This window comes from Astatotilapia calliptera, chromosome 15, assembly GCF_900246225.1.
Source record: "Astatotilapia calliptera chromosome 15, fAstCal1.2, whole genome shotgun sequence".
NCBI lineage: Eukaryota > Metazoa > Chordata > Actinopteri > Cichliformes > Cichlidae > Astatotilapia > Astatotilapia calliptera.
Window position 1 is genome coordinate 16229610 of NC_039316.1, and position 15029 is coordinate 16244638.

A 15029-nucleotide genomic window follows, 5' to 3' on the forward strand; every position below is an offset into this window, starting at 1 on the left:
TGTCAAAATTCACGGCTCTGATTGGCCATTTCAGCTGTTGCTCCTTCAAGCGCCCTAATCTGAATGGCTATCCAAGTAGGCATTGTAGCGGTAAAAAGGGGGCGTGTCTTAGCCTGACAGAAAGGGCAAATGTTACTCTGTAACATACGCTGACATTTAGGCTCAAAGCGCCGCTCATATCTCACTGTGAAATGCCGCTAGTGAACCAAAATGGCGACGAGTTTCATGCGGATCTCTAGTAGCCGGGGTGTTTCAGCTTTCATGGCAAGCTGGCAGTTGGTGCGGTGACTATCCCAGCTGTGAGTCAGGCAAAGTGATGTCATATGTAAGTTCTTCTGTGCTTGTTACGGGCGTTTCCCACATCCTCTGCTCTGTGAAGTGCAAGGTCACTGATCCTCTAAAGTCTTGTAATAAGTATACACACCGAAAGACCGTCTGCATGTACACGTAACTGCTGTAGGGCCTTTTAGAGTTGGCTTTGTGTGTTTGTGAGAAAGGACAGGGACTCTTTCCTTCTTCCGCCTGTCAGAGTTGTTTGACTCTCAGACACTCCTTAGGAATGCTGAGTATGCCCTGCTTTCCACTGCCAAGTACAGACTTGATGCAAACTGAGGAAGAAAGATATGAAGAGAGAAAAAGAAGTCGGAGAAAAAGAAAGTTTGAACAGGGCTAAATAGTCTATACTGCCACTCCAGCAACTCTCCGTCTGCTACAGAGAGCTGTCACAATGCCACCAGAGTACTGAACAAACTGAAATATGACCACATTGTGGTGCTAGATGAAAAGCCAGGAGTTAAAAGTTCCTCGCCACATTGCAGTGGACCAAAGTCAACAAAGCTTCATCGGTCCCTTTACTTTTTATGAGCCAACCAACCACAGATCTTCCCCAGGCAAACACCCACGGGAAAGAAAAGAGTTATCCACTATATGGAAAATTAAGAAAAGACACACATGCTCAAACCTGCAGTCAATATAAGTCACAAAGTGATTCATTAAAGTGATAAAGTATAGGGACTATAATGAAAGCTTATATACTTTAAGTGATCCAGTGAATACACACGTTGTTATGCTGTGTTTACTTAAATCCACGAATGCCTGCACAGTTACAGGATCCATGATTTTTCCTGTCCGGAAATGGGGAATCATTTATCTCATATTTTCTTTATGTGTCACTTGCTCAATTAGAACATTTTTTTAATCCTAAATGAATCACTGCATTCTTCCTCCACTGTTAGGAAATCTTTTCACTCTAATAAATCAACATAGAAATTCTTTCGGGGGGCCTTTGGGGTTTGCCTCGCAGGAACAGCAACTCTCAAATTTCTTCCTTCTGCCTGTGATTAAAAAAAAGAAAAAGAAAACGGTCCATTGGGGACGTATTTATTTTGTAGCTTATATGAAGAAGATATGCAAGCTGATTCGGGCCTCACTGTTTGGCTTGGAGCACTTTGATTTTTTTGTGCACTGGGGCTGAAACAACTACTTGGTTGACCTATTTTGGTCCAACAATAAACTTCAGAAAGCTCATTTATTTCAGTAGAAACCCATAAATTCTTGATATTTCGCACCATACTTTTAAATTACCTGCTTAGCATTTTATAAAATACAAATAATACAAATTACCCGCAATCATATCCAGATATTTACTTCACACATAGCTGGATAGTCTGTGGTGAGCTTGAGTCACTTGGCTGTGAGTGACTCATAAAAGGTGACACCTAAGCCGGGGAATTTTCGCTGTGTTATTTTCATCAGTCCAGTACATTTACTTATTATTGCTTCCCCGGGCACATTAAACACATCTCAGTGCTCAGTGAGGTGTTGAGTCATTTGTGTCCATTAGCTTTCCCACCGTGTGTTGAATTCCCCATGTGGCTGAGATTTTCACCTTTTTGTCAGCGAACACAGGGGTTGGGGGAAGTAGTTGAATGTAAGCTTCGGTAGTTTCCCAGAGAATCGCTCAGAAATCACCTACACTACAGCGTCACCTCCTCCATTACACCTGGAAAGACTACTCACGTGAATCCTCCCGACCTACTTAGGTGGCTTTTAACGACACACTTGATCCAGCAGAGGGCGCTAATGTGTTGCATTTGAATGCTCTTAGATGAGTCTTAAAATGATTCATTTTACATTTTTCCTCCTTGCCCTAAATTTTTGTTGCTTTGGGACAACAGTTGTATACAAACTGGGGTTCTCCCTTCAACAGAGGAGTCATGAATGTGGGAAATTACTCCGTTTCTTGTGTAGCCAATTAAATATGAGTTATACTTCCTGGATTCATCCAAATTAGAAGGAAATTGTTTTTTCTTTGACATAACTCGAGGATCTAGTGACTATACTTACACAGCGCAGAGTCACCTTTCTGGCACATTAATTTTTTTTTATTTTTTTTTTAGATAATTTCTGCACATATGGGTCCTGTTTTAATTATTTTTTATTGATACTGTACAGGATTCGATCATAATTCTTTATACTCTTTAGTTAATTTTTTTTATGATGTCACTATCAAACTGTCTGAAAACTGAAAACCACTTTCCAACAGATCCCAGTCTTTACTGTAGCTGTGGACCTTTGCAGTGTCTTTGCTGTAGTTAATGTTGCATTCTGAAAAATTCTGCATAATCCCCTTGACAGATGCATCTATTGTTTTTCTTTAAAACCACTGGACAAAAGCCAGATTTTAAGAAAAGCGTCTGTCACACAGTGTTGACTTGACAATACATGGATCATTAAAGGAGGGATGGTGCTTTTATTTTCCTTTTGGAGCAAAATCAATCAATCAAAAATAAACTACAATAATATTCTCTGTATTTTTCTTGCAACAAATCTATTTCCAATAAAGTATCCAGCGCCAGTCCTGTTTGATCACATCACCTTTTTATTGTGTTTTTATGTAGTGACAGTATGGCTTCTTGAATATTTTCAGTCTCTATTATTGTGAGAATAGAGGTAACTGAGGTAATTACACAAAAGCAGGAAATAACCCAGCTGACCCTTCAGTGAACCAGTAAATACAGACTCCTGCTGGGTACCCAAGAACTCTTCAAGGGCCAAAGCTTTATTTTAATTTTAGAGGAGATCCCATGTTTATTTGTTTTTTTTATAGTTCGAAAATAAACAGCTAGATGAACTTTTCTTTATGACAACATCCAGTGTGTAATGAAAGGGTTATGTATAAATTTTCCCAAGCTTAATGCACTTAAATGGGAAGCTGTGTGGGCTAAATGTCGGTGTGAGGCTATAATAATACATATGAACTATAATTTTAAGAAAATGTTTCAAATTATGGGGACATCCACTGTGTAAACACACACGCAAACGGTCCAGTTTCAATTCCCAGCTGTACAAACCATCCGTGACCATTTAACGAGTTGGTGGCAGCCTTGGACAAGAATCGAGTCTTTGGCGAGGCAAAACTCGATTTCCCATGATTCTTTGTTCCAGTCCGCAGTGATGTGGGGTGTGGTGATGGTTGAATGACTGTGTATGTGGGGGTGAGGGGGGTGTGCAAGAAGGAAGCTCTGTCTCTCCGGACGGACCGAGAGCTGCAAATCCACCTCGGAGCATCTCTGCGCGGAGTACGGGAGGATGCGGACAGCGGTCTGCGGCGGAGCTGCACGCCAAGGACGATATGCGTGTGATGTCTGAACTGATTTGTGTCATTACCGGCGTTGTTGGATCTTTTCTTTTTTCATAGGACTGCAATGGAGCGTCGATCCAAAGCGTGAGAGGTGCTGGTCGTCCGTCTGCTTATAGGCTCATTCACGCACAATAAGCCAAGGAAACTGGCTGTTACACACAGTGGCAATTCATCATCTGTATTGGTAAATATCTGTGTCTATGCTATTTGGCACTGTGGCTGTTTTCCATTGTGATATGACCAAGAAGCCATAATGATTTTTTTTAAATGAATGATTTAAAGAAACACATGCAGTTAACAGACGGGATATATGCTCATTAAGGACTTCAGAGGGCTTTGTGGACTTAGATAATACACATTTTCCTTTTTTGTTGTTTGCAACGAGTAACAGAAGCCAGTCATGTCAAAGAACAAGAGCAGTGAGTCAGTGAAGGTGGTAGTTCGATGCCGCCCTTTGAGCCGGAAAGAGGAGTCCAATGGGCCTGCAGGGGGAATAGTGCAGATGGACCTACGGCTGGGACAAGTAATCCTCAGAAACCCTCGTGCACCACCAAGCGAGCCCCAGAAAACATTCACATTTGATGCAGTGTATGATGCAAACTCCAAACAGCGAGAGCTGTATGACGAGAGCGTGCGGCCGCTGATAGATTCAGTGCTGGGAGGGTTTAATGGCACCATATTTGCCTATGGGCAGACAGGAACTGGGAAGACATACACCATGCAGGGAGCGTGGCTGGACCCAGAGAGACGAGGTGTGATTCCCAATGCCTTTGACCATATCTTCACACACATCTCCCGCTCCCAATCTGACAAGCAATACCTAGTGCGGGCGTCCTACCTCGAGATCTACCGAGAGGAGGTTCGGGATCTTCTTGACCCCAATCATGGCAATGCTAGAGCCCTGGAGCTCAGAGAAAATCCAGACACTGGTGTGTATGTTCAAGATCTCACATCCTGTGTCTGCAAGAGCATCAAGGAGATCGAGGAGGTGATGAATGTGGGCAATCAGGCGAGGGCGGTTGGGGCAACAGACATGAATGAACATTCGTCCAGGTCCCACGCTTTGTTTTTGATCACTGTGGAGTGCAGTCAGCCTGGGCCAGATGGGAGGAAACATATACGGGTTGGACGCCTTAACTTGGTGGACCTGGCTGGCAGCGAGCGGCAGGCCAAGACCGGTGTCCAGGGCGAGCGCCTGAAAGAGGCCGCCAAGATCAACCTTTCCCTGTCAGCACTGGGAAATGTTATCTCCGCTTTGGCAGATGGGCGCAGCGGACATGTGCCGTACCGGGACTCCAAGCTTACCCGGCTGTTACAGGACTCTTTGGGCGGGAATGCTAAGACTGTTATGGTTGCCACACTTGGCCCGGCCCCTCAGCACTACGACGAGACTCTCACAACCCTTCGGTACGCCAACCGGGCCAAGAACATCCAGAACCAGCCCAGAGTCAACGAGGACCCCAAGGATGCTCTGTTGCGGGAGTTCCAGAGAGAGATTGCTCGCCTCAGGGCCCAGCTCAACCACAGGAAGTGGAGGAGCAAACAGAAGAGTGAGCAGGTGGAGGACGAGAGCTGGGACGGAGACCAGGAGAAAGAGATTGAGGATGAAGAGGACGAAGAGGTCGAGAAGGAGGGAGAGGACTACATGAAGCTGGAGGAGCAGCGGCTAGAGAGGGAGAAGGAGGCCATTAGAGGAGACCAGGACTTGATTCCTGACGAGAAGCAGAAACTGCTGGGAGAGAAAGAGAGGATGATGGTGGATCTGAGGAAGGAACAGGAAGCCACAGAACAGCTGACCGCCAAGTACAAGGTGAGTCCAGCCAGGTGGTTTGCTTCTTTTTGTTAAATTCTTCCTGTCTTTCTTTGTTCCTTATTTGCTTTCTTTCTTCTTTTATTCATTCCAGACAAACACACACAAAAGACAAATCGAATAGTAAATTCTGAGGCCATAAAGGAACAGAGCAGGAGATAAAACAGTGAAAACAAAAACTAGAAACAAATGGTGAAAGTGTGGAGAGATGCCAAAAGTCCACAGATGATGTTAGATGGTGCTACGCATTGTATTGGTGCAGAAATTCTCTGCATTAAATTAAATAAAAAGTAATAGAAATACAACAAATTTATTGGAAAAGTTAGTGGTTAAAGAATTACAAATCACAAAAAAGACGTTTAATAAAACACTTTCTATTCATTTATTTTGGACTTTAAGATCTATTTTGTTAAAATATACATGTAATTGATCTTTTCTCCCTGATAATGTTAGCAGAAGCTCTTTGATATTGCACAGTGATGATTTCTGAGAGTATACTGGCGACTTGCCCAGGGTGTATGCCTCAATAACAGCTGGGCTAGGCTCCAGTGTCCCCGTGACTCTTAAGTGGATAAGCGGTTAAGAAAATGCGTTGATCGATGATTTAACAGTTTTACGATTTATTTGAATAAATGTTAACCCCTCTTTTTGAATGTCATCTTAATGTTTGTTTTAAAATAGAAGAAAAGAATCCGCTTATTTTAGGTTTGACGTTGTATTTCAGAGGGCCATACTCTCTCAGAAAAAGGACATCTAAAGTCAAACATGACACACATGGTGCTGAAGTGTGGTAATCGGTAAATTTGATGGACATGACAGATTGTTTTACAGGCCTGAATATCCAAAGACTCGCTGGAGACACACTTCTTGAGATTCATTAACACAGTGTTGGATTTGATTGATTTTTCTCTGTGGTTGTTGGATTGAGATGGTCCGTGGGCTGATTCGGACTGAGGGTCGTATTTTGCCCACGTCTCCTTTGACCCTTACTCTAATCCCAAATATCATAACACAAGGCCAAACTCTGACCTTAACATACACTAAAATTTAATCCGAAAGTTTTAACCAAACAAACATCCATCTGCAGCTGTGCTTCAGAGTTAGAACCGGAGTAAATGTGCTAACCCACAGGTGTCGAACTCCTGGCCTTGAGGGCCGGTGTCCTGCAGGTTTTAGATGTGTCCTTGATCCAACACAGCTGATTCAAATGGCTAAATGACCTCCTCAACATGTCTTTAAGTTCTCCAAGGTCTGGTAATGAACTAATCATTTGATTAGTTCAGGTGTGTTGACCCAGGGTGAGATCTAAAACGCCGGCTCTCGAGGCCTGGAGTTCTACACCCCTTTGCTAACCTTTACTAAGTGTTCTTATTAGTGGCCCTGTAGTATAGTATATAATTCAGTACATAGTACATAATTTAGTGTAGTACAAAATTTCCCCTAGGGATCAATAAAATATTCTGATTCTGGTTCTGATTCTGTAGTGTAGCATTTTACACCTTTGCCTAACAAGCAAAGGATCCAGTTCCCTTTGGCGTTGCATCAGGAAGGCCATCTCTTCTTCTACAAATGTCGTCACTACTACTGCTACTGGTTTGAGCGTTCTATTAGAGTTAAATTAGATTAATTGAGTAATATATAAAAACATGAATATCAAATAAATTTGTCATTGTATTTTTTTTTTTGTAATAAAAGGACCTAATTAAGCCCAGTCTGTTTAATTGCTGCACTATCAGCTTCCTGTATTGCTGTACTCTTCCATAGTTTGTGTTTATTATCCTCAGGTTTGTTTTAAACATTTACTGCTAATCTGATTGCTTAGAACAATGTATAGAACCAGCGCAGTCTCACAGCAGTTTATGAAATAGTCATTAAAATTAATATTTTATACTTTTAAAAGGCTAAAGGTTTGGATGCGGAAGGGTTGGTATTGTGGTGAATCATTTCACTGCTCATACACTGCAGACTACAGTTTGGTTAGGCAATAAAAATACTGTTTTGGGTTTAGAAAACAATCATGGTTTGGGTTTAAATACGGTTGTTACCCTCTTTCAAAGCTACATTTTTTCGGTTGCAATGGTGATGCATACCCTCTAATGTGTCAACACATGTGCTGCACACAGAAACAGGTACTCCTGCTTCCTCCCACAGTCAAAAGACACATGTTTAGTTAACTGGTGGTTGTGAGTGTGACTGGTTGTCTGTCTGATGGACTGATGGATGAACACTTTCAAAATAGTGCTGACTGTCACAAAAAAATGAATGTCTGTCAGATTGTCTGTCAGTGCACAGATACAAACGGGTTGGGGTTTTTTTTTGTGATTATTTCAATTTTGTGATGAGACTGAGCTGCTAGGACTCTGCTGCTCTGTATGCTGCATTGTAAAAGCTGTTTTGTAGTCTGAGTACACAGTCAGCTTGTTAACGCCTCAATGTGACCTTCAAAGACACAGATTAGTGTACTCATACTCTGCAGTCTGTATTTAGAATGTGCCAGTATGATGGTTTCACTTGAAATACAAACATTTCTACAAATATTTGCTCTGATATTGCTGATTAGACTCCTATAGCTATAGCTGCTGTTACTATAGTCTTTTCCTTCTCAGATTACACTTATTAAACCAGTCAGATCTCTTTAAATCTTCATTTAGGACTATTAATAGCTGTGCATAGATGTGTTTTCCCACATAGCGCCCTGTATCCACAGTTTGGTCTGATGTCTCTCATATGTCCCGACAGGCACTGGAGCCACTGAAGCTTAAAATGTCAGCTCTCTCTTTGCTATAATCACACACGCCATCACACAGCCTGCAATCAAGACTGAGTCAGAGCTGCATTAATTAGTTGCTCTGATTCATGGGCATATCCAGTCAATAAGTCACTCGTGCAGAATGACTGAATGACTCGCTCTATAATACTTTAGCTGCAGTCTCTCGACCATCCAACACGAGACACTGCCAGATCAGCTTACTGATCAGCCCGAGGGCATGGAGTGAGGAAACGAGAGGAGGGCAGAGACATTTTCAGTGTTTCTTCTAGGCGAGCAATAGAAGGGCAGTATGATGTAGGTTTGCATTTGAAGGAAAAACCTTTCTCGACTGTTATCAGTTTGTGAGATTCTGTGTATTCTAGGAGTAATATTAATGGTGTAGTTTGAATTTTTGATGTTTCCACTTTCTCTCAGCCTACAAGCGATCCTCTAAAAGCTCTCACAGCAGGGGTGTTAACTTGATGCATTCAGCAGTGGGTTAAAAAATATTCAGTGTAGGCGGAAAGAGAGCAGTAAGAGCGGTAGCAGCAATTGGAGAAGTGTAATAACAGAGAAAGAAAGGGTTTTTACAGATTTACAAAGGTTATAATTATCCCCAAGAATCCAAACAAAACTGATGTGCATGGACAAATTGATCCATTTTACCTATATGTGGATTTCTTCCATGTAGGCAAAGCAGCTAAAGTCAATATATGACAACCCAATAGCCATATTGTTGCAAAAAAAAAACCATAAAAAGTTGCTAATATATTGGAATACAGGCAAACAATAATTTTGAATAGTTGCTGCCGAACATCGTCGTGCAGTGGTGGCTCTTAAATTAAAGAAAATCTTATTGAGTGAAAGATTTTTTTGAACCAAAGGGTTTGTATTATTGTCCAGTAAACCATAGACTATATACAGAAGATATGCAAGTGCGCTCACACGCACAGACAGAAGAGCACACCCCAACATTTTAGTGCCCTCTATATAGCCACCCCTATGAAAACATTCTGGAGGCACCCCTGCCCTCACAACACAGATTGTCTGCTTCTTTTAGGCATCTCAGTGCATTCCTTCGCATGTTTTGGCTTCTGTCACTTCCACAGCTGTTCCGTCCCGTTATTATCTGTTATTGTTGCTCAGGATCACTGTACATTATGGCCATTTCCATCTGAGTTTTTGGAGTGAAACCATTCTTGGATAAGAGGGTGGGGCTAGCTTAATTAGCCATATTATTGTAAATCCATTGCAATGCAATGACAAGCACCAACAGCACAAAAACAGTCAAGATGTGCAGTTTAGTGACTCAAATTATTGCACATCAAGCCCAAAAGACAGCTAGCAAAAAGGAAACGGTGTAAATGTGTTCTAATATAAATTATCCTATCCATACAGCCCAAGATTTCATCTTGTTGAGTTGCTAATGAAATCTTTTAATGTTTTTTCATGTGGAAAACATCTCAGCACTTATGCAAATTTGAAGCAGAATGTATTTCCAGAGTTTTATTTCATGGACTCAGCTGCACAAGCTCAAAACGAAAAATCCTTGAAACAGCCAGAGTGCTTATACTCCACTTTTACGAGCAGAGTAAACATGTTCATTTTTGCCTCGTTTCTACTGTTTGGCAGTTTGTGATTGAAGGTCTGAGGTGTAGGAAGTCCCACGAGACATAGCCAAATGTATATTTGTCTGCTGATCACAGCACTTTCATTTGAATCTCCGCATGAGGCTTCTCATATTTCTCCTTGTTGTTCTCCAAACAGCCATGAGATGAAATCTGTTTAGTGCTAAATTGTATGAAATTTTCTGTCTGCATACACAGTTTAGATTGTCATTGGCTCTTTCTGTATGTTTGATGGTGACTGGGTGGTTGCCGAGTGATGAGAATGAGAAACTCCCCTTGGGGAGGAAGATGATTAAGGGTAAGAAGTATTTCCTGCCTTTGATGCATCAGAAAGAAGGAAACCTGATATACCCCACAGCAAACAAGATGAAGGTTAATTTGTTTGCTCCAACAAATGGTAAAATCTAACAGATAACTGTGGCGGTAGATAAAACCTGAAAAAAGAGCTCCATTGTTGTCCAAAAATAGTAAAAAACAAAAAAACATATAAACGACACCGCTCCACTCGGTCACATGGTTTTGTTAATACCATGAGCAGAAACATGAACACTGTTGACAAGTTTTACGCCATCAGTTCATGACTCAATTTAAAAGTAAATTAAATTATGTGACTTTACACCACTAGTTAGTCTAATCTTTTCTCTGCGCTGAGCTTGAGAGCTCATGAGGTTACATTAATTTATGATGTAGTTCAGCCCTTGCAGATGTCTCATGCATGGTCAAAAAACAATAATTTAAAGTTCATTAATATACACCACAGATGGGCTTTTTATTGCTACTCCTGTTAATTTTCATCCAAAGGCATGACTTTTGCGACATCAGGTCTGAACAGTCTCTATAAACACGAGCAGATTGCACAATGTGCCAATGTGAAAATATCCACAATAACACAAAAATCTGTCATGATTCAAGGAAAGATCCGTGGATCCATTTTCTCCAGCTGAGGCTGAGGCTGAGGCGTTCGCAGGTCAGCCGAGCCGAGAGATGTAATCTCCCCAGTTTGTCCTCGGTCTCCCCGGGGGTTCCTCCACACTTAAGGAAAGATATCCCTTTAAACCATATAAAGGATAAACACTCACTTAACTAACAAGAATAGATAATGATTCATCAGTAGTTTTTAAAACATTACATAATCCCTCCTTACGCTTTAATTTATTACACTACATTAAATATATCTGGGTTTTAGTTTGACATCTTTTTCAAGGATTTAATTAGTGAAACTGTTCCCCAGATTATTCGGCACTGACAATAACCAGCTCTTTCAGCTGTAAAGCAGCTGAGTGGATGTTATTATAGAGAATAAATATGGTGGTGTTTGTTGTGTTTATGGTTATTGTTTCCAGTAGCTACATCAGACAGAGCAGTCTTTGTATTATTTGCACAAGAGCACAACTCTAATGTTCCCTATCATAGATAAAATATAGATGATGTTGACCTCTTTATCTAATTTAGTCTCATTTAAAATAATAAAAACAAATAAAATAAAATCATAAAAAATATAAATAGCAAATGTTTCTGTTGCTCTAAATTTTGTAGAAACTAGAATTTATCATGCATTTTTTTTATATGATCCCCTTGCTCCTTACCCACCTAAGTACCCTGGCCCAGCTTCCTTTTTATTGGCTGAGGCTGACATTAACCTGCCAATCGCAGAAGGTTGCCTGAAGTGTTCTTTTTTTCCTTCTGCTCTCCGGTTCAATGAGAGACAGGTTACTAGGCAGAGAGACAGAGAGAAAAGGCAACAGACTAGAGATGGAGCAGTGGAAATGTGCTCTGGAATAGCCAATTATAGATAAAATGAGATGGTAATGCAATAGAGTTCCTCTCTGCTTGTGTCTCTGTCTCCCTCGCACACTCTCGTCCGCCCAGTTAAAACACACACAACAAAAAGAAGTAGGTCAGAAACCAGCCTTGTGTTGGGTCAGCTGGTGCTTCTGCAGGGTGCTGTTAGCTAACTGGCCTCCAAGGTACAGCGCTCCATCTGTGGATTGTGCTGTGACGTTGGTGCAACTGTTGTAGAACTTTTTTGTGCCCTGCTGGAGGTGCTGCCAGGTTTAATTTACGTGGTCATATTTAATGTGTGACATCCTGTTAGGTCTGCAGGTCATGATATGAGGATGTGTGTCCACGTCATGCTCTTGTTTTCACCATTTTCCTCTTGTGCTGGGAGAAAAGCTGAGGTGGGACTGAACTGACAGACTCGCCAAAGGCACGAGAAAAATATTCAACTTTATGATCTGTCAAAACCACGAGAAATCAGGAAGAAATGGTCTATAAATCTATTTTATTTTCACTTCATTATTCAGTCATGGTTTAATTATGGGCAAAATTAGAGGTTAACTCTGCATTTGTGGTGATGCTAGATTATCTTCTTTGCTGAAGGTTTTTCCACCATCGGTGAGCGACTCTGCTGTGTGTCTGGGTGTGCACAGTGAGACTAAACAACAATTAGTTAGAAGAACAACAGGCATAAATAGAAAAAAAAGGGGGAAAGGGCGCTTGAGCACTCCCAAAAAGAGTCTAAACTCGCCTATGATAGCCGACCTTTCTCTTTATGCTGGAAGTAAGAAACTTCTTGTCTTCTTTGCTTCACTCTCAACACTAAAGGGTTTTTTGGGGGGTTGATTGTAGTATTGGGGCAAGAACCCCCAGCTGCCCTGCAATGGAATGTGACTGTGTGAATTTTTTAACTTGGGTGAATTATGCTGTTAGTAAGAAAGTGTTTTGAGTCCTCAAACAGCGTAGAAAAGCACAGTATAAGTACAAGTCCATTTACGATTTGTGTTCAGGCCACACATTGCGCGGGAGGATAAAGCTACCCTAATAGGTGCATGTAACCCCATCCACAGGCAGATGAAAAGATGAGAGTCACCAGCCTTAGTGTATCTTTTATATAGAGACTTTTCTGAGAAGTCATCTGCATGTCCTGGTAGAAAAGCAAGCGTAAAGGTCCCCTGTGAAGGTTTCCTAGAGTGATTTCCAATTAAAAGCATTCAGCTTCATTCAAGAAGCAGTCAAATGCAGCTTTGCTCTTGAATATTACACAAAAATCCTGAATACTGAAGTCCAGACCAGAGTCACAAACCTACAGATCCAGTTAGACATGTTGTTTTCATTGGGCTGGTCACCACTCTATCACAGGGCTAACGCTGTCCTGGTAAAGAGCTGGGTGTGAAGGTGAACCTGTGTCTGCTACATTAGTGTTTTTTGGATATATATGTGATTATCATTCACTAATTTACCTCTCTTTTAGTCTTTATTCTTTAACCAAGAGACCTGGTTACCCAATTAGTTTTTTAGCCAGTAGGGCAACTTCAAAACTGTTTAAATTCTTTAAAATGAATTAACTTAAAAAGGTTTTTATAACAGTATTCACCCACATTTTATGGGCTTGTTTTATTTGGTACAACAGCCTCTGAAGTGTGAACGGGCACCTGTGCCTCACAGCTGCATCTTTAGCATTTTAACAGGAAGTCATCGCTTTCTGTGTCTAAGCTGCTTTGTCACAACAATTAGCCAGATGTGCATATTTGATTGAATGAATTTTGATTATATATCAAATATAGCAAATGACTAAATGTATCATTTATGCCTCGAGTTTAATGTTATTTCGCTTGGCATTAATAAGAAAATATCATCAGTGTGTAATGTTATTAAAAATGAGGAATAAAAGTGTTCAGGATGCAGTCAGGTTGCAGACTGGTCTCTAGGACAGGACCTTAGGCGCTCATTGAGTCCTCTTATCATACATCACCTTTCCCTCTAACATTTGACCGTCATAATGTGTCTAATAAAGTGGCTGTTTTCTCTCCCTTTACCTCCAGTTAGGTTCACATTACTCTGATATTTTTTACCTGCCTAAGCAGAGTGCAGCTTTGGATTCATGCTGTTATGAAACAGTGAGCTGCTGTCGAGAGCTTCATGGCATCATGCAGCAGCTTCTCTTCAGGAGGCTGCTGTGATCGACCCTCATGTGAACTATTCTTAGATCCAGTTTTCTGGGTCAAAACTGCAGAGTCTCTCCTCTACCTACCGCCTCTTTCATCGGTGCTCTCGTAATTTTTTCTGCCCTTCTGGTTTCATGTTTCTGTTAGTTTTTGAAATATATTAAATCTACCTGAACCAGCTTTAAATTGATGTTTTAAAAAAAAGTTCAGGTTGTTTCATCTTCAGAAGAAGCAGTCTCGCCTGTAGATAGCATTACAGATAGACCTTGATGCCACCATTTGTTTGTTCTGTTTTCAAGGCTGAAGATGATTCTTCCATCATCACCATCTTGAAGGTCACTTTTCAGACCAGGAAGCTACAGCCGCCTTTTATACTGTCTGTTGTTTCACCCCACCGGGCATTTAAGCTGCTCTTCTCGAGTCACGATTCTCTCATGTTTATATTTTTTTCTTCTTGCTTCAAATTGGAAATTTAAGGTTTTGCAAGTCTTGCGAACTTAAATCTTTCCTTCTCTTTAGGTTCTTTCTATAGCCTCGTCTTCCCTGAAAAAACCTACTAAAATCCTAACCCATGAACCCATCCTTTCACAATATGTGATGTTCAAAGTAACCTTCAAACTAACATTCATCAAAAACTATTTCCTTTCCCCCCTATAAATAAATATATTTTATTTCCTCAACACACATGCAGTAAGGTAAGTTTCAGACCTCCCCCTTTGATGGATTAGACCTCAGAGCAAGTTAATACAGCAGTGATTATTGCAGACTGTCTCATCTGCTAGTACAGCTGGTAATTTTATGCATGCTGCTTTCTCTGAAAAGCAGCGCTGCAAATTGGACAATTTCACACATCTCCATTGTAAATGTGTGAAATTAAAGAAATCACCACCAGTAACTGCAAATTTAGAGCAAACTGGAGTTTTTGCTTGTGTTAACAGAACATTTTATTAGCACAGTCTGATCTCAAGAGTGTGAATCCACCAAGTGGAATCTAAGAATAAAAACTTGTCCATGGCAAGATGCCCAGATAAAGTCTGTGTTGGGAAACACTGGGCTCTTTCTCTGTTGGCACTCTTGATCTTTTGATCCCTTTTGTAGGAAACTTAAAATAGACTTTGCATCGTCAGGCATTGTGAGAAACAGTGGAGGACAACCTAGCCCGGAGCAGGGTAATAACTGAAACTCGTACCTCGTGCTTATACTTTGTAGCTCATTTCGCATAAGCGTGAACTAATTTATCCCACTGCAGCTT

General features: G+C 41.0%; 1 protein-coding gene across 4 annotated transcripts in view; it reads left to right on the forward strand.

Annotated features, from left to right (window-relative positions):
• The first annotated feature begins 53 nt into the window (after window positions 1-53).
• Window positions 54-15029, forward strand: part of kif3ca (kinesin family member 3Ca) — a 29698-nt gene continuing 14722 nt past the window's right edge. Inside the window, exons 1-2 of one of the 4 annotated variants that reach the window (XM_026194006.1) lie at window positions 54-325; window positions 3701-5453. In XM_026194006.1, the coding sequence (XP_026049791.1) occupies window positions 4044-5453 (1410 nt within the window). In that variant the 5' untranslated portion in view covers window positions 54-325; window positions 3701-4043. Of the gene's footprint in view, window positions 326-3482; window positions 5454-15029 lie in introns of those variants that run through there. The other 3 variants (XM_026194007.1, XM_026194008.1, XM_026194005.1) reach the window with 3 other exon arrangements.